Raw genomic sequence first — 19,706 nt, 5'->3', positions numbered from 1 at the left:
AATTTCAATAAAACAACTATTATTAAAACAACTGTTATTAAAACAATAGGATTAAAACAACTATATATCTCCAGCAACTCTCATTTATCAAAATCAAATATTTGTTAAATCAACTATTACATTCAACTAAAAAGTAATAAAAACAACTATATTGCTGCACGAAAACAACTATATTGCTGCACGAAAACAACTATATTGTTGTACGAAAACAACTATATTGCTGCACAAAAACAACTATATTTCTGTACAAAAACAACTATATTGCTGTACGAAAAAAACTATACTGCTGTACGAAAACAAATATATTGATGTTCGAAAATATCTATAAATCTGTAAATAACACCACACAATTTCAACAAAAACAAACATCCATTATACTAATGATTGAACACAAAATTAGCCTTGTATATAAGAATTCAACCAAAAACTCCAATTAAGAAAATTAAGATTTGAGAATTGGTTCCAAAAAAAAAATCAGAGACGAAGAAGAAAAACAACAACAATGAAACAATGTGGCGGTGGTCTATATTGAAATCTCAGACGCAATATCAACCCTAGCGCCGCTGCATAATCTCGTCTTTCTCCCTAGCGAAAACCCTAACGCCGTCCTTGACGAGAGAATCCCAGAGGTGATCAAGATCGTCTTCTTTTCGCGTTGGTGGAGGGAGGAACGCCGTTGGGAGAAGAGAGTAACGATGGCGGCGCAAAGACGGAAGAGGGTTGGAGGCGGTGGCAGAACACAGATGGAAGAGAGTTGGAGGCGCCGATATATAGAGAGAAAAGAGAGAGAAGAATAAGAAAATAGAGAGAACGTGAAATAGGTTTGTTATTTTAAATATAATAGGGCAAATTAGGTATATTAGTAATGTCAAAAACAATATTAATTAAAACAAAAATTATTTAATATAAGATTGGGGTTTTCTCTAATAATGAAAAGGATGTTATATCCACCTTAATATAAGTAAATGAATTGGGGTTTTTTTACTAATTATCTCTTATATATAATGGACGTCTTTGCAGTTTACAAAAGAATGAGATCAAAACATATCTGTATTAACTCATAAATAAATGCATTTATATAATTATTATAACATCTCAAAGATAGTAATTGCTTGTATTAAAACATTTATAATTGAAATTAAAGAAGGGAACACAAAGTGAGTGGATACATCATACATGAATCCTGCTGCCAACTTATTTAAATTGAATTTCTCAATAAATAAATAAATTTTTTTTTTATTAAATTGAAACCAACCTTCTAAATAGTAATACTAAGGCTTAATTCCACTTTGCACCCTTGAAATATACCATTTTGGCACTTTGCACCCTCGAAAAATAATAATAGCACTTTGCACCCTCAAAACACAATAAATCATTCACAATGCACCCTCAATTGAATAATAAAGGCAATTTTATTTTTCATTGGTGTTTTTCTTTTTGGGGTACAAAATAAAAAAAAAATTGTTGTTTTCTTGAACCTCAAACCTAATTTCGAGCGGACAAAGTGCGAGAAAATAAAAATTACACCGGAAAAACTACATGATCTTACAAAAGAAATATAAAAAAAATAATCTTTTATCACTAAATTATTCGATTGTGGATCTTTTATGTCACTGTTTGTAAAATATTTGGAAGAAAAAATAATTTTCAGATAACTTGATAACGTAATAGCTGAATGATTTTTTTTTGTAAAATATTTTATTTTGATAAAACAATATAATTTTTAAATATATTGATGGAATGTATTTTTATTTTTGAACTTTATAGTTTCAAAATGATTGATGAATAAAAAAAAATATTTGACATTTGGCATCCTAAAAAAATATCACTACAAATATTAAATTTATATTTTTTAGCTTTAAAAAATCATTTGGGATGCATTATGCATGATTTATTGTATTTCGAGGGTGCAAAGTGCTATTAATTTATTTCGAGGGTGCAAAGTGCCAAAATGGTATATTTCAAGGGTGCAAAGTGGAATTAAGCCTAATACTAATACAACAAACACTGCAATAAATAAAGGGCAGAAAAAGACAAAACATATACACACACTTCACACAGTGGCTCCAACGGTCCAATCCACCTCACACCCCTTCAGCCGGAGCGCCTTTTTTCATCCCTATCCTTCCACTCACACTCACTCACACTTTCTCTCTCTCTCTCTCTCTCTCTCCAAATTCTCACCCCCTTTCTCTCTCTAAATTTCATTTAGATTTTTTTTTAATTGAGTGGGAATGGACCCACCGCCGGATCCACCACTGTTAGCCGCTCAACCACCGACGGTTGCTCCGGCCATCCCAACCGCCGCCGCCGCCAATCCTACCCCTACCCGAGCTCCTTCTCACAACCACCCACCTTACGCTGAGGTACCAACACTTCTTCCAGTGACCCCTAAAATGAATTTAAAAAAAAAACCCTACTTTCTCTCTCTTCTTAATAAATTGTCTATAGATTTTCGTTTTCCCCTTTTTTTCTGGGTTTTGATTGTATAGGTGTATTGTGCAGATGATAACGGCGGCGATATCGGAGTTGAACGAGCGAAACGGGTCGAGCAAGAGGGCTGTAGCAAAGTACATAGAGACTCACTACTCGAATCTGCCACCCACCCACTCGGCGCTGTTGACTCACTACCTCAAGCGGTTGAAAATCAACGGCCAGATTCTCATGGTCAAACACTCTTACAAGCTCCCTAGATCTACTCCTCCTCCTGCCGTCAACGGCGCCGTCAAGCCCGATCCAGCTTCTACCGGGTCCAAGAGGCGGCCCGGCCGTCCTCCCAAACCCAAGCCCGACACAATTCAAGCTCCGGTACCGGTTTTCGCCCCTCCCATGGACATGAACGCTTTGCCGAACATTGCTCCGGCACCCCAGCAGCCGCCGCACAGCTCTGATGTTGGGCAAGGGCCCGTTTACGTACCTGTTGTGGGGCCCGAAAACGGGGCTGCTGCGATTGAGCCCGTGTTTAAACGGGGACGTGGTCGTCCGCCAAAGCAGGGAGGGTTTAAACGGGGACGTGGTCGTCCACCCAAGACTGGTGAGCCCACTGGCGGCGTTGGCGGCAGCGGTGGTGTTGGTAGGACAGGCAGAGGGAGACCTAAGAAGATGGCTACCTTAGTTATTCGAAAAACGGGGAGGCCACGTGGCAGGCCACCTAAGCCGATTAATGTGGTCGGAGCTGCGGCGGCACCTGCTGCTAATGTTGGTGTTGCAATGCCTGTGGTTGGCGGTGGAGTTGCGGCACCGCTAGTGATGGGGAAGCGAAGAGGGCGGCCGCCAAGGGCAGATGGTACGGCTAAAAAGCAGAGGCACTTGCTTGCTGTGCAGCCAAAGAAACCTAGAAAGTTTTCTGGTAGGCCTTTGGGCCGGCCTAGAAAGGTAAGGACTTTTCGTACTTTTTCAACTCTAGAATTCATTATCTTTTATTTATGCTGGAATCTAATTATTGAACTTTGGAAGTAGTGTTATTAACTAGATGTTGATTTTAGGCAAAGCTTCAAAATATATTAGTCTTTTCTGAGAAACATTTGCAATTAGCAAAATGGTTGAGCTGAACAATTGCACTGTCGTTAGTTTCGAAAATTTGCGGTGAGACGAAACTAATTAGCAGGTTAAAAATATAATTCATCAATAAATTCTAGTTAGCAATGTTACCCTTTAGAATTGAAACTAAAAAGAGCCAAGTTATTGTTTTTTTTTTATAATCTAAAATAGGTTAGTTAACAGATAACATTACGTTGATTTTATCAATCATCTTAGCCAAGATTTTTATAATCTCATTTGTAAGCCATTTTAGAGTAATAGCTTGATATGAAGCTAAGAAAATAGTGAACTCTACTGAGAGTATCCATTCCATACATCCACTCATCAGTATTATATGATAATAATTTTTAAATTAGATGACTTGGAAAGTTTCATTCTTTTTAGCTCTTGCTATGAGTGCGCAGTAAGGCTTTTTCAGTTGGATGAATATGCTGTAGATCAATGTTCGTTCAAGTGAAAATATTTGTTCTAAAGTTAAGGTGAAGAAGGCGCTGTAACCTCTTTGCTGCATGGTTTTACTTTTCCGATTTATGCAGAAAAAAATGATGGATGTGTAGTACGTTTGATATTATTTGTTTTATTTTTAACAAAGTTGTATTTGATTTATTTATGGAGATTTTTTCTACAGTGGATGTTGTGTGCTGTTGGATTTGTCTGGTTATGGTGTTGCATCATATGTTGTTTATTGATATAATTATTAGATTTATATTGTCTTTAGTGTAATGATATGAAAGATCTTAATACGTAAGTTTTGGTCATGTGAATTGAATCTGTAATATATATTGTACATAATACAGCTTAGGATTTTTAACAACATTTTCTGGTAAAAATGTTGATTGGCTAGCAGATAATTGAGAGCGTTGTGATAACTGATAAAATTAATAGATAAATTAGTAATTGTGAATTAATTGATTATTTAAGATTAAGTACGTTGACAAAAACTATTAATTCATAGACGTTTAACAGTATTTTAATTTATAAATGTTGATGTAGGTGTCTTCAAGTTATATTGGATAACAAAATGGATATTTAAATTTAGGTTTTCTGTCTTTGTGGTACTTAGCTGGTACCTTGACCAATCTTGATATTCATCGTTACTATAAATAATTGTAGTTTTGTTTTTAGTAAACTTATGATACTAAACTGTACAAGTAATTGTTGTTTTGTTTTTAATATAAGAATGTAAAGTTGAATAAACACAAGACACCAAATTTTATGAAAACAATAAACACGGGATTTCTGTTTTTAAGACGAGAAAGTTCAAATGGGCTTTCTTTTATTCTAAATCTTATCTCTAGTTTGACCTTGTTTCATCATTACAAAGATCATTGTCATTACATTGTGTTATCATCATATGTTCTTTTTTTGTTTCTTATTATCACGACGAAAACCACTGCCTTTAGTACATTACAAATCTCACCTTTAATTCGAAATACAAACAAGTTTATTGTAATCAATCTAATACACAGAGATTGTTGTTAGTGATCAGAATATTACCGTCGTGACTTACAAGTATATAATCAAACACTCAATCGTTATCTTTTTTTTTTTTTCTTTTTTTCTTTTTTTTTTTTAACTTGTCATATTAACTTATCCTATTTTATGTGAAAACTTGAAGCATATATTATTATAATATATATGCAGTGATCTATATATGTGACTAAATTTGTTCATGTTTTCATTCTAGAACGATGCTGCAGTGGCCGCTCGAACTCCAGACTCACAGCTCCTGGTGGCCTATCTTGATCTGAAATCAAAACTCGAACATTTGGTTAGTTGCTCTACTGTTACAAAAAATATTCCGTTTGTGTTTAGTACAACTTCAATAATGGTTTATTCTTTCACGCACTATCCATAACATTTCAAGATTGCTTGTATAATGGTTTCTTTTTTTCTTTTTATAATTTCCCAAACTTGGTGCTAGCAATCGAGAGTGAAGCAAACTGTGACGTCGATAGTACCATCGTTGAACGACGAAGCTGCCATTAGTGCGTTGCACGAGCTAGAATTTGTAGCTATGAATGTAAATGTTGCACCGCCCGTTGTTCAAAATCAGCAGCCACCGCAGGAGCAGGTGCCGCCCGAGGCCCAAAGTTAAAAAGAGTTGCTAATTTGCAGAGAGAGAGAGAGAGAGAAAGGTAAGCTATTATAGTGTGCTGACTGTTGGAGAAAGAAGAAGGGTTTCTTTTTAGGCAACGTAAGATTTAGGATGGGAGTTGGCGCGCGCGCATAGGGAACGGAAATCGCTATTGCGAATCTTTTGTTTTCTTTGTAGTTATTTATGTCTTAAATATTTTTAGGTAAAGATTTAGAGAAATGTGATTTGAATTTGAATGTGGCTGTGTCTGTCTGTATGAAGCTGTAAAATCTTTCTGATATTTTAACTATTCTGTTGTACCCTTTGTCAGCATCAACATAACACAGCATTTAACCTGATATTTATTCATATTAACTTATGCAGATTGCAGTTCATTCATTTTGCTGTGGATTTCATTTCCCTGAATATTTTTCTCAAATGTTTGTTTGTATGAGTTGCTTTATTTATTTATTTTTTTATTTTTGTTTATAATAGATGCATGTATTTGTGTAATGCTATGATGCAAAATAATGTTATTGTTCAGCATTTACTAGATTATCAAATGCACTACAATCCTTTTGACCACTAGTAATATATTTGTTGTTAAAAGAAAAAAGGGTAAATTACGGCCACCCTTTGAAGTAAGGTTAAATTACGTAAAAGAAGGTATCAACTAAACCCTACTAAACCCTTTGAAGTAAGGTTAAATTATGAAAACCTTATAATTACCCAAACACGTGAGACGTAAAAGAAGGTTCATAGTTGATGTGTGGTTGTAATTACTCAAATACGTGGAATTTTTTTTGTAATTTAACCTACCTCAGGAGGTGGCCGTAATTTACCCAAAAGAAAAAAAAAACAAAAAGATGGATACAAAATTTTCTTGAAAAGAAAAAATGCTACCGTTTTCTTGAAACTCGAACAAATGTTCATTCTTTCGATCGACACTAAATATGTATATTTACAAGCTAGAAATATAACCATCTGACTTTTTCCTAATCTACAATCATATCCTCGAAAATGGACGAGGAAGAGGAAGACGAAGAAGAAGAGTCGTCACTGAACATGTCACTATCATCATCATCTTCACAAGACAAATCACCTGAAGACATTATTTCATCCTCGTCAACATTGTTGTTTGTTATTTCAAGTTTGCCATTGGTTTTGGATTGATCGAGGATGGATTTGGGATCCCTATTGTTTGGATCACCATAAAGTGCAACATGTCGATAATACAATTCTAGTTCCTTCTCCGCAATACTAATAAACCGTCTCACCGACTCCAGTGATTGTTCGTATTTTGATTTTTCCAGTGCCTGAAAATAAGATTATGAAAACCGAGTATAAAAATTACAACAGCACAAAATTTATTTACCCATCTGAACATTCATTTGGACCTTTTTTTTTAATGGACAACAATCAAAAATTTTAGGAAAGATACTAAAATACCACACGAAAACAATGCAGAAGCTCGTATTTCCTATTTCCTTATACAACAATCATCATAAGAAAAAGTGGCTTCAATTCAATCTCAGACGAACATTATATATTATTAGGTGAGAGGTCTAATGAACACAATTATGTACACTACCAAAGACGAACAAAACCACACAGAACAAAAGATATAAAACGGAAGGAAAATGAATGCAGTAGTAACACTACTCTACTATAGATTATTAACTAGTCAGAAATCGTCCCGATGACATTATCGATAACCAATTCTGCCAGTGGCTGGATTAATTCAGTAAGTAATCCAAATGCACAAACAACTGATAAAAAGAGATTAAGAAATTAATAATACATCATACGGGGATCGATAAGCAATTAATTAAGAATGCATGTACTTTATCGCACTTAATAGTTTAAAAGAAGCATGCATACCCGTTTCTTCGATAATGTATCAACTGGAGACATGACCTCCGGCTGCACGTAATCTTTTCCTCGATAAAATATAATGGTGTCGTCTCCAATTATATGGATCGGAGTTCCACCACTCAGCCTAGCAATTTCACTTGCGTACTCTTGTACTTGTCCAGGCTTGCACGGTTTGCAAATGACCTCGACGGTTTCGTGTTTCTTCCAGTGCATATGCATATTAAGAATAACTCCTCCAAAGATTCCTCGTCTGCCAACCGGCACATAATTCGACCTTTTCTGCGCCATTTTTTTCATATAAAATCTTTCCTCGCCAGTTAGCACTTGGGGTTCGATTACAGGACCCTGCGCTTTGGGAACTTCGTACTTCTTTAGCCTTTCAACTAATAAGGCCTCCTTCATTCTTGCCTGCCGATCAATCAAACCAAATTATAAAATCAACAAAATATGCACAAGAAACCGAGTCCTTCTAAGACGAACAATCGATCATGCCAAACAATCTGTTAGTCAAAGTAGCAACTATTAAATAATAAATTCATTGACAAACGAGATATTCATGGAAGACGATATATAAATCAATTAGGAAAGCTAAATTAGATTAATTCAAGAATTAGTAGGCATACGTTTTCGAGCTTGTACTTGATCCTCTCCTCTGCATTAGCAAACCTTTGCCTCTTCTTCTTGCCGGCGCCTTTAACTCCAAGACTTCTGGGGTCTCTCTTATTGGCTGTCTTTCGCTTTTGCTTCTCTCTCTTCCTCTGAAGCTTCAGTCTTTTCTTCGTCTTCCACTTGTCCTTTTTCGGGGGCTCGATTTCGTGGGTTTCGAACTTGGGTTTTCCATCTGGCGATATTACCAAACTAACTGAACCGTGACTGAAGTTTCTCCTTTGACAGAACCAAACTGCTTGGCAAGAATTTTGTGGGATTTGATGCAGTTGAGGTGAAGGCCTTAGGAGAGTAAAAATCGGTTCTTTTTTCTGAAAAACATGTCTGATAATTGAATAAACATAATCAGTGAAGAGAAAGTAGTAGTAGTAACTGATACAGATGTAGATGCAGAGAGATGTGTACATAATACCTGAAAGTGAGAGGACGATGATTAAGAAGTGAAGACAATCTCCCAAGAGTTCGAAGCAGCGGATTTGCCATTGAAAACAAACATTAAACTCCGACTACCTGCTGCAATATTTTCGTGCTTCAGTGGAAATTCATTTCTGAGCGTAACAATTACTCAATAGAAATTAGGTAGAACACACCGGAACGGAGGCCAACGGCAATATATGGCGGCGATTAGGTAGAATCAGCCGGAACGGCAATGTATGGCGGCGAACGGCTAGAATGGGATCGAACGGCTTCCGGCGGTGTTCGTGGTGTAACTGTGTTCTTCGTGGCGGTGGAAATGGACTAGGGCTGGTGACGCCGACAATTTTATCTTAGTTCTGATTTCACTTCAGTTTTCAATTCAAATGTTTCAACCTAATCCCTAAATTTCATGATTTCTATTAGATTATAGAGATATATTCAAAACGGGGCAATTTTTTTTTTTTGGGTTGTTTTAATATGGAGTTTTTAAAATGGTGTTGTTTTTGGAGTAGTAATAAATTGGGGTTAGGCAACTGCGGCATCGGCCGGAGACGCCACTGCCAATGGCGGCACCGGCTGGAGACGCCGCCACCGGTGGCGTCTTCTAATATTTTAATATTTTAATATATTTTAATATTTTATTATTTTAATATTTTTTAATATTTTTATTAATTTTTAATATTTTAATATTTTAATATTTTCTATTTTTTTAATATTTTTTGATTTTTAATTTGTTTACAAATAAAACAATTCTAACTACATTCATTGGTTTGATGTTAGTATTAAATTTATTACATTTTATCAATTAGTAATAAATTAATCATTGCATATATTTATCTAATCAACACAATAAAATAGGGTACAATCTTAAAAACATGTAGACAAAAACAAAAGGAGTTCTAGAAAATAAAAGAGTTATATAAAATAAATAGGTCCAATGAAAGAGTTATATAAAATAAATAGGTCCAAAATGAGTAAAAAGACAAAATGAGTACAAGAAAATAAAATTGACACTATGAAGTCAGTGCCTATGTGAACCAGTGCCACATGCAGGTGCCTGTCTAGTCCTACGCGGCCTACCATCTCGACGAATGTCAGGATCTGCCGGTACATCATCAACAAACTGGGTGTCATCCGGTGGATATGGAACAGGGGAAACATTATACTGTGGTCGGATCCGCTCTTGGGGACTTGAGTATCCCAAATTGAGCTCCAAATGTGGACCCCATGAAGAGAACCGGGTATCAATAGCAGGAGGATGTGGGGTAGCTAGAGAATCGGACCATGGCATATCTGGAACGTAATCATTCGTAGATGGACCAACTAAATCTGTAAATATGGGTACCTAAGATGTAGACGCACCGAACATATCCATAAATCCCTGTGTAGTAGATAAATCGTCCATACCTCCATGCACAGGAACATCTGCATAAAAGGGTGTATGGGAAGCAAATGGACCGGCAACATCTCCAGATGGAGGTACCCGAGATATAGATGCATAATAGTTCCCCTCTCTCGTCTGTCTCACGTCACTAGGCCAAAATGCAACACTGGCGACGAAATTTCGCGACGAAATTCGTCACGTAGCGACGTTTTTTCGCCTTTAGCGACGATTTAATTTCGTCGCCAAATGATTAAAAATTCGTCGCGTAATGCCCCGTCGCAAAGTCAGCGACGAAAATTCAATTACGACGCAAAGATTGGCGACGAAACCACACATTCGTCGCAAAAACCGTATTTTCTGAAAAAAATTATTTTTTTATTGTTAGCGACGGAAAACTAATATCGTCGCATGCATTTGCTACGAATTTTGTTTAATTCGTCGCAAGTTCACCGAATCTGTGGGCGACGAAATAGTTGCTTCGTCGCCCGGTTCTATTTTTTTTTTGCGACGAACACTGTATTATATTTCGTCGCAAACGTTTTTTTTTTTTTGATTAATTTATTTATTTTAATTATTTTTTATTACAAATAAAATCCCCTGTTAAAAAAAATAAAAAAAAAAGAACCAAAACCATATTTACTCAAAAATATTAAAAACCACGATTACCAATTAAATATCAAAATACAACACGAACATCAATTCAAAAATTACATAAAAACTTGAAACCATAAATGTATTAGTTCAAGAGGCACACTAATTTCATCTCGTTTTTATACTCCACCATTAAAACGCTCGAGCAAGTTGTTCAAAAGAGCTCGGGTTTCCTGCAATTGCTGTTCTAATCGATCAAATTTTTCATCTTTAACTTTATTTGTTTCTCGGTTTTCGTTCAATTGTTGTTCCAATCGATTCACTTGTTCGTCTTTCATTTGCATTTGTTCTTGCATTGCCTTCATTTGAATCTCCAGTTGAATCTCCACGTCTGATGGAGTCGAAGAAAATCTCGACTTTCCAATCCTTGTGCTTGAACTTTTAATTCCAAGGCCTTTACTCTTTCCCAAAACCTTTTCAATTGCAGTCGAGTTGGCCGTGCTTTCGTCACTTCCATCACGCATGGTCTCGTCATAAATTCGCTCCAAATCAGCCTGAAAATGATTATGTACAAAAGTTTAGCAAAAAATTCGACAGCATAACATCTAAATACGAGCATACCCAAAAAAAATCCTTACCAGTACACAACAACAACTTGACATATTAAAAAAAAAAATATCCATAGCCACACATCTAAACATATAAAGAATATCCATAGCCACACATCTAAACATAACCAAAACCATATTTACTCAAAAAAAAAATCCATAGCCACACATCTAAACATACTACCGATTGAAGAATATAATTACACTTTACTTACCGAAATGAGAAGTTGTTCAGGAGTTGCTGTCCCGTTATACGGCTCTGTCTCTCCTTCCTCACTAATAGATGGTCCGGTTTCCCTCAACGCATCAATGCCCATGTAGGCTTTCTTATACGTGTCAACCACGGTAGGATTTTTGCCAAACTTTTTAAACTAAAAAATAGATTATACAATAAGTATGTATTTTATATAAACTTAAATAAATTAAAATTATAGATTAAGCCACTTACATGATTATAGGACCAACTATTGATACTTGTTCGACCCCAATGGTGGTCTGTCGACACTTTCTTTCTTGAGTCCTTGCATTTAGTGGACTTGGACTGTGAAAAATATTGCACAAATTAATACACATAAACATATGAAAATATAATCATAAATTAAAATCATATTACCTTCCCATCATCCCCCGGAGTAGAAATAGAATGAAACTGATCACACAGCCTCTCCCAAGTTTGAGCGCTAATCCTATCCGGAAGATTTGCCTTAGCAGCTGCAAGGTTAGGCGCTTTATCAAAAACCGCCTTCAATCTTTTATTTTTTGCATCTTTCCAACGACAATTGGCCGTCTCGTTGAACCATTTCTTCGTAGCCTCATTTTCAGGAAGTTTCCACGTTACCTAAAAGGCATACAAAAAAATTCATAATTAATTGATAACAAAATAATTATAATAACTGAAATAAATAAAATAATTTGAACTTTCAAATACCTTAAATGCTCTCCACAATCCTTCGACACGACCCTCTTTCTTGTGCTTAGGCCATGAAATAGACGGATCAAAATTGTCCCAATGTGTAACCTCGTTACTAATTGCCACCGCCAACTTGTACCTCCCGGGTGCAACGGGAATACCCATACCGTCAAACTCCAAATCAACTATGTCGGTACTTGTAGACTCATCACCTATAGGCTCAACAGAAATGTCTTCCGTCGACATTGCTCACCTGAGAAAGCAAATAAGATACAATACAGAAATATATATACAAATAACAATAATAAATTATGGCAAATAAAATGATAACATTAAAACAAGTACATTACAATCCAAACAAGCTAATTAACAAGACTTCAAAAAAATATTAGAACAACAAAAATAATTATTCACTCTTCCATATCATCTATAGCATTTATGTCATTATTTATAGGAAGTATCTCATAACATTCATCTTCAACTACATTGAGATGATCAGGAGTCAAAGCAAAGTTGTCTCTTGGTTTAATAACAATCGGAACCACCCATGGCCTATCACGTGGATCATTAACGTAAAAAGCTTGCAATACTTGACATGGAAGAACAAAGGGACTTGCTTTTATATCTGACTTTGTTAAGTTCACAAGTGTAAAGCCCAAACCGTCCGTCTTGTTCATGCGAGTATTAGCCCAATCACATTCGAATAAAACTACCCTCTTTGTACCTACGGCGAATATTTTTTTTTTTTTTTTTAATAATATTTGCGACTAATCCGCCTGTTACGTCGCAACATCTAAAATATAAAATCACAAAATATGTAACGTAGCGACGAAACACTATTTTCGTCGCCACAAAAAATATTTTTTTTTTTTTTTCCGTATTGGCGACGTTTGTATACTTTACGTCGCTTGCTAGCGACGCTTATCCAGAATCGTCGCTAGGGTTTTAAATTAAAACTTGATAGCGACGATTTAAGCACAGAAACGTCGCAAACGTGCGACGAAAACATAACCGTCGCGAAAAAAAACGTCGCCAGTGTTGCATTTTGGCCTAGTGCGTCATCCTCCAATTCAGTAGCTCTTTCGCTAGCGTTGGATCTTCTTCTGGTACGTCTATCTCGATGCGGAGAAGGTATAGGAGGTATGGCAGGTATCGGAGGTAAGCTGGACGAAGCACCATCTCTACGTAGAAGTTGAGTCCCAGCTGCATACATCCGTGTAGCGTCGTCCTGAAACAGATCATATATCTGATAGTCATCTCGAGAAACTGCCCTAGCAGCAAGACTCATGGATATAAGCTGATTACCCTGAAATAAAAGGCATTACAAGTTTAAGAACTTAAGAAACTGAAAAAACAAATTGAAAAACATCGAAAGTAATGGTTGTTTTGAGAAAAATACTAACCACAAGATCCAGTAAAATCGGGTCTCCGACCTGAAAACCGATATCATCAAGATTGTCAATCGGTGATATCAAACGACGTGTGTGCCTCTCATACCACTCGTAGTATCCTGGATCTGTCTGATGCCCTCTAAACTCAATAAATGGATAGTCAACGGGAGAATCAAGTCGGCCATGCCATCTATCAACATAGATACCGTGAAAACGAGCCCAATCTCTACCCCTTGCACCTCGACGATCATAAGAATGCAACTTAATCTCAATATCGTGATCAGTAGGATGTGGTGGTATATGTTGTACCCTCCCAAACTGACGTAGCACCCTATACGGACGATGCATCTCAACTCTCTCGTAAAATATAAGGGGACAACTCGACAACCAAAGCTGTGGATGCACTATCTCAGGATACTCAAGTAAAGCGTCAAACTCAGGATCTAGTTCACTATAAGGCATCCATGTAAACTAGATTTTTTTTTTTTTAATATATTGTTAAATATACCACAAACATTAACGTAATTGTTGTTAACTTATATATAACCTGATCCCAGAGCATCCGATCGAGCGTCGTACGATAAACACGTATATTGTTTCGCGAGGACCGAGTGTGACTAGTAGGTCTGATCCAACTGTAATATCATATGAAAATTTGCTAAGTCAATATATTAACCTTCATATAAATAAATTATTAGTACTAAGATGTTTACCGTGTACCGTAAGGAGGGTGGGATATGCAAGCTGACGGGGATCATCTTCTACTACTGGTACTATTGCTGGAGCGAGTAAAGGGATCCTCGACCGTGCCCAACACTAATTATTAAACATAAAAAAATATAAAAAACCGCAAGTATAATAAACTACTAATTTAAATTTTAAAAGTATCAAAAATCCTATTACCTGTAACAGAGTAAGCTCACCACCTAGATTAGTTTTCCTCTTATCCAACTCAACAGTGCCGTCTTGTTCCACAACTTTCCTAAGTAAAGCCCCAGTGCATAGCTCACGATACAAATATCCAAGAACTGCACTACCCCAACTGAAAGTATGCACCGCCTCAAGATCTTCGAAATGACGAAGATACAACAACGAGATTGCACTTGAAGATGTGTCAGGACACATAACCCCCCCAAGTAGCAATAACAGTAAACACCTGGTATGCTGCTGAACACGCTGCTCCGTGCTGTCATCGGTAATCTTGCATCCTCGTAAATATATGGCCAGATCAGTTGCATAGAGCCGTCTCCCTTTGAAAGCTCGATCTGAAGGAGTATATCCCAACCACGTCTGACAATAATCCTGCCACTGCTCCTTCGACCATGAAATATCATGTCCAGTAACAGGTAGTCCAAGAATGCGGTTGAATGCGAGGTCAACAATTGTTGAGATGGGAAGTTTTCGGGTTCCCTTGAGAACACCATTATGAGCCTCTGACATGTTTGTAGTAAGCTGACCACAACGCTTGCCCCCATCGTGTGCAAATGCCCATTTTTCTTGATCAATATCCTTCAAATAGTTATAAGCTTCAACACTCCGAGTTTTGATCACATTAAGAATGTGGTTAAACTTCCAAATTTGAGACTCCGCTCCCGCCTTGTAGCATAGATCCTTCAAATCTACACTCTTAAAACGTTTGTTGAAATTGGAGCACACGTGTCTCAAGCAAAACCTGTGAAAAACATTAGGGGGAGCAAATTCGGGCAACTCCGCTAAAGCTCGTAAAATTAACTAAGCACACCAAAAAATTAATTAGTCAATTTAATTTAATTGCCCGATGTTTTACAAAACAACACCAAAAAAGAAAATTTGCCCATGCTTATAAAATATATACAGTACTAATACCTAATATAAAATAAATAAATTACTAACTAACTAACTAACTAACTACCCACATGCATCCTAAAAATACTAATCACATGTATTTACAATAATTAATTATAAAATTTGAACATAATAAAAAATTATAATAATAACCTTTTTTTTTAATTATTTACAATAATATTAAAATTACCTTCGTTGGGTGAAGAGCACCACCGAGCACCGGCGGCGGCGGAGACGACGGCGGGGAAGGCGACGGTGAGGGAGGCAGTGGCGGCGGGCAGCGGCGGCGGCCTGGCGGCGTCGGTGGTAGCCGGTATATTATATATTTTATTGTTAATTTGAAAACTAAATTTGGTTTTTTGTTTTTGAAATTTTGCAGGAAAAGGAAAGGAGGAGAGCTGGAGGAAGAAAAGAAAGGAGGAGAGAGACTGGAGACGCCGTTGTCGGTGGCGTCTCCTAAAGACGCCGTTGTCAACGGCGTCTCCTGGTCAAGCACGGTCCCCGAGATGGCAGTCTTGATCTGGGCCGTCGGATTGAAATTATCCATTGCAATCTGGACCGTCTATATATTAAATAAAAAATTAATAAAATATTAAAATAATAAAATATTAAAATATATTAAAATATTAAAATATTATAATATTAAAATATTAAATTATTAAATTAATAAAATATTAAAAAATCCGGTAGAAGACGCCACCGGTGGCGGCGTCTCCAGCCGGTGCCGCCGTTGCCGGTGGCGTCTCTGGCCGGTGCCGCCATTGCCGGTGGCGGCCAACACCAATTTGCTAACTCCCCCAAAATAACACCATTTTAAAAACCCCATATTAAATCAACAACAAAAAAAAAAAAAAAAATTGCCCCTATTCAAATCATACATTTTAACCACTAAATTGGAATTTTCTGCAATTTTTTCACCTTTTGCAAATCTAAAAGTTTTTAAGGGGATTGTTGTAATATTTATATAACATTTTTTTTTATTGTAATATAAATTGGAATTTTCTGAATTTATCACCTTTTGCAAATTTAAAAGTTTTTAAGGGGATTGTTGTAATATTGATATAACATTTTCTTTATAGTAATATATTTTGTAAACTATTATTATAGGGATAATTAGTGAAACCCCCAACTAATTTACTTATATTAAGGTGGATACCCACTTTTATTAAATAAAATCCTTTTTAATTAATATTGTATTAATTAGACACGAGTAATGTACCCTCTGCATAATTAATTTTGTTATAATAGGTGATTAACCAAAATCATTGAGATCACGGTAAATCTGCAGATTCCATAACTGTCTCATCTCTCTGGGCATACGCGATTTTGGCACCGATTCAAAGAAGTCCATGTCAATTTATTTGTGATTCGGTTCAGAGGATCTCATTGAGCGTTCATTCGGCGATTATGTTATTGAAGAAGGCAATATTTTTTATTTTGTTCATATGTGCGAACTATTTTTTTTTTACTGTTGCTTTGTTTTTTTAAATTGGAATTCATCTGTAATTGCATTCCGTACTAATTACAGAAATATTTTTTTGTAATTGGATTCATATGTGTGAACGATTGTTCTGTATTGATTATGCAGAGGCTTTATAGTCAATTTATGCATTGACGTTTATATAGTCGATTTCTGTGTTGGTAAATAATTTAATTTTTATGTTTAATCTGTCTTGTTAGTATTTGAGTATGCTTGAATTTGAAGATGTCCGAAAGCTTGTTGTAGAGCTTTATGGGAGATTCATCGGAGGAGATTTTGATATTTTTCCTGCAGAGCTCTCGCATAATATTTGTAGTGGTATTTGGTAGTTTGTTATTATTTTGCTATTTTTGTATTTGTTTATGTCACTTTTGTAATTGATTTTGACTTTCATAATTTTTTTTGTAGTATTAAAATACTGGAGGCTAGCTTCTTGAGACCAACATTGTTGGGAGTTGTGGGATGGCATTGGTCCCCCTCTCTGCAATGACAAAGAATAGAAAAAAATGAATTTATAGTAGTTTTCGTTGAAATTTGGGTGTTTTTTTTAGTTGTTTTCGACAATTTGTAGTAGTTTTTTATGATTTGTAGTTAATTTTCGATCACTGTACAGTTGACTTCGATTTTAGTTCTACAGTTGATCTCATAAAAGTTACGAAGTTATTGATTTTGTAATTGTTTATGTTAGGAATTATAGTTGATTGCTTTAAAAGGTTGTTTCTTGTTATGAATTATAGTTCTTTTTTTTTTTTGATAGATTGTTATGAGTTATAGTTGATTACATAAAAAAGTTGTTTCTTGTGATTAATTATAGTTGTATTACATAGTTAATACGGATCGAAGTTGATCTAAAAATTGCATGTTTTTAATAGTTGCGTTAGCAGTTGTATAAATATTTAGAATAAGTCAATACAATATGCAATATGATTCTTTTTTATTCTATATTGTGTTTTTATACCAGGACAAAATAAACTAGAACAAAAATCAAGTTCTCAACATGTTTGAACATTAGGGAAAACCACATCAAGATTATGTCCGAAGGAAGAATCGTAATTGATATTAAAAACACTGAACAAAATCCACTTCAATGGTCACAGTAATCATGCGATGCTAATGTTCATTTTTCTCTCCTTGTTGTAATACTTGCTCTCCCCCGCTCAAAGTGGGTGGATCCTCTTATTAAAAAAAACATTAGAGGGGGTTCTCACTGATAGCCCCTCAAATTCCATAATACGCTTTGTTCCACAAATAAATACAATGTATAAACTGATAAAGTTAGGGTTATTCATGCGTATAGTACTGTGAGTTCATTCATAAAGATATATTGTCCATTCATATTGTACTGTTATATTCTTTAATATTATTGTAGGGCCAATGCATCCATATAATATCATTTTAAGACACATTTCTTCATTTTAAGACTATTAACATGAAATGAGATAATGTAGGAGTCGATCAACATCGATTAAGACAACATTTGAGGAAAATATTAGCTATACACATGAGCCTTATACACTTATATGGTTATCATGTAACAAATCCAACACGTTTATGGTATCTTGTACACTTAGATGAGTATAATGTATGGAATTCAATATATTTATGGCATCTTGTACTCCAAACGCAATAATAATGCTCACCAACCTTAAAGTACTCATCTAAAATATAATTTATGCATCTCCCATACTAATTGATCATTACAGTGCCAAGGAAATCGATACAACTCAATTCATCACAAACTATAGTGCGATGTGTGAAACATGTAAGTACAATGAATACACATGTGAAGTACATGTCTTGGATTGACACGGTATCTTCGAATAAACTAGAAAATAGTTGTTGTCCATTAGTATGGTACGCCTATATTATCTACATTATTTTGGGGCCTAGTCAACCATATAAACTCAATTCATCACAAAATATAATACCATGTGTTCAACAGGTAAGTGCAATTCATCAAAAGATTTGGTACAATGTTTTCAATATAAAAGTACGAGTAGAGCTGACCAATGGTATTGTTAGCTCTACAGCAAAAGGGCAGATTCCTCCAACAACATACAAATAAATACAATTATAACAAATACAACGTACTATAAAGTTTCACTACCAGTACTTGATACGCGTTTTCCTCACGTATAAATTACCGCAAGTATACAGTATCGCATTTTGCAGAATAGTGGTTCCGGATATCGATCCACAAGGACCTTGTAGATTCACATGCTGAGTAGTGTAATTATATTATCGTTATATTATCTAGCCGATAGTAAATATTTGGAAAGGTGAGAAACCCTAATTTAAAAGCATGCAAGATCGTAAACATGCAAATATAGAATGTACGTAAATAAAGTAACGACAACTCAACGCGGGGGGACTTCGATTTAAAGGGGACTTCTAGGGCAAAATCCACATAAATATAATCAACAACGATCTACAAATCCGCTATCTAAAATCACATTCCTATTCGTTAGCCCAGACGCTAATGTACTCTAACCCCCGTCTCCAGTGTAGTTAGAGTCTACCCACAGGTCCGACGTCTCCGTTCAGAACCTGCTATTAAGAGAGCATTTAGGCCAAGTCCTTAAGGGCTACCCGAAGTGCATCACGTCTCCGTTTCCACACTCCGAGCTATGTTTTCCTAACTTCGAACAAGAAATCCTCTCTCGAGTTCATTCCTATTTAATATCAATCCGAGAGCTGATCAAACAATCAGAAGCATTTAATACAGGAAAACATAAACGAAATCAAAACACGACAAATAGATAACAGAAATGACGATCGAAATCAATATATACAAGGTTTCATTGCCCTAGAAGAAAATGTTCTTAGTTCATAACAAACATAATGTCAAAAGAATGTACAAAGGAAATGAAGAACAAAACGTAAAGAAATTGCATAAGAAAAACCCAAGTCGAAACCCCCGTTGATGATTCCCGCGAAGAACTG

At 35.7% G+C, this 19,706-nt stretch overlaps 5 protein-coding genes across 5 annotated transcripts in view; 2 read left to right on the top strand and 3 right to left on the bottom strand.

The window, feature by feature from the left end:
- Positions 1-2,043: 2,043 nt before the first annotated feature.
- Positions 2,044-6,016, top strand: HON4 (winged-helix DNA-binding transcription factor family protein). Its single transcript, XM_012997785.2, has 4 exons — positions 2,044-2,366; positions 2,506-3,375; positions 5,228-5,311; positions 5,465-6,016. The coding sequence occupies exons 1-4, from the start codon at positions 2,235-2,237 to the stop codon at positions 5,636-5,638; spliced, it is 1,260 nt and encodes a 419-aa protein (XP_012853239.2). The 5' UTR covers positions 2,044-2,234; the 3' UTR covers positions 5,639-6,016.
- Positions 6,017-6,495: 479 nt separating this feature from the next.
- LOC105972823 (RNA-binding CRS1 / YhbY (CRM) domain protein) lies at positions 6,496-8,893 on the bottom strand. Its single transcript, XM_012997803.2, has 4 exons — positions 8,571-8,893; positions 8,116-8,482; positions 7,499-7,900; positions 6,496-6,933 (listed from the first exon to the last, which is right to left on the bottom strand). Exons 1-4 carry the CDS (start codon positions 8,639-8,641, stop codon positions 6,613-6,615), a joined length of 1,161 nt encoding a protein of 386 aa, XP_012853257.2. The 5' UTR covers positions 8,642-8,893; the 3' UTR covers positions 6,496-6,612.
- A 1,701-nt stretch (positions 8,894-10,594) lies between these two features.
- On the bottom strand, positions 10,595-12,457 carry LOC105977305 (uncharacterized). Its single transcript, XM_088816821.1, has 5 exons — positions 12,087-12,457; positions 11,772-11,996; positions 11,607-11,699; positions 11,374-11,529; positions 10,595-11,104 (listed from the first exon to the last, which is right to left on the bottom strand). The coding sequence occupies exons 1-5, from the start codon at positions 12,312-12,314 to the stop codon at positions 10,730-10,732; spliced, it is 1,077 nt and encodes a 358-aa protein (XP_088672947.1). The 5' UTR covers positions 12,315-12,457; the 3' UTR covers positions 10,595-10,729.
- Positions 12,458-12,478: 21 nt separating this feature from the next.
- Positions 12,479-13,921, bottom strand: LOC148771075 (uncharacterized). The gene is made up of 3 exons (XM_088817474.1): positions 13,472-13,921; positions 13,063-13,374; positions 12,479-12,736 (listed from the first exon to the last, which is right to left on the bottom strand). Exons 1-3 carry the CDS (start codon positions 13,919-13,921, stop codon positions 12,479-12,481), a joined length of 1,020 nt encoding a protein of 339 aa, XP_088673600.1.
- Positions 13,427-19,706, top strand: part of LOC105972803 (uncharacterized) — a 39,106-nt gene continuing 32,826 nt past the window's right edge. Inside the window, exon 1 of the mRNA XM_088816820.1 lies at positions 13,427-13,445. The gene's annotated coding sequence lies outside the window, so the exon portion shown is untranslated. The remainder of the gene's footprint in view (positions 13,446-19,706) is intronic.

Source organism: Erythranthe guttata, chromosome 4 (assembly GCF_056151865.1).
Source record: "Erythranthe guttata isolate IM_541 chromosome 4, IM_541, whole genome shotgun sequence".
Classification (NCBI taxonomy): Eukaryota; Viridiplantae; Streptophyta; class Magnoliopsida; order Lamiales; family Phrymaceae; genus Erythranthe; species Erythranthe guttata.
The sequence above is the reverse complement of the archived record's forward strand: the minus strand, read 5'-3'. Positions and strand labels throughout refer to the sequence as shown.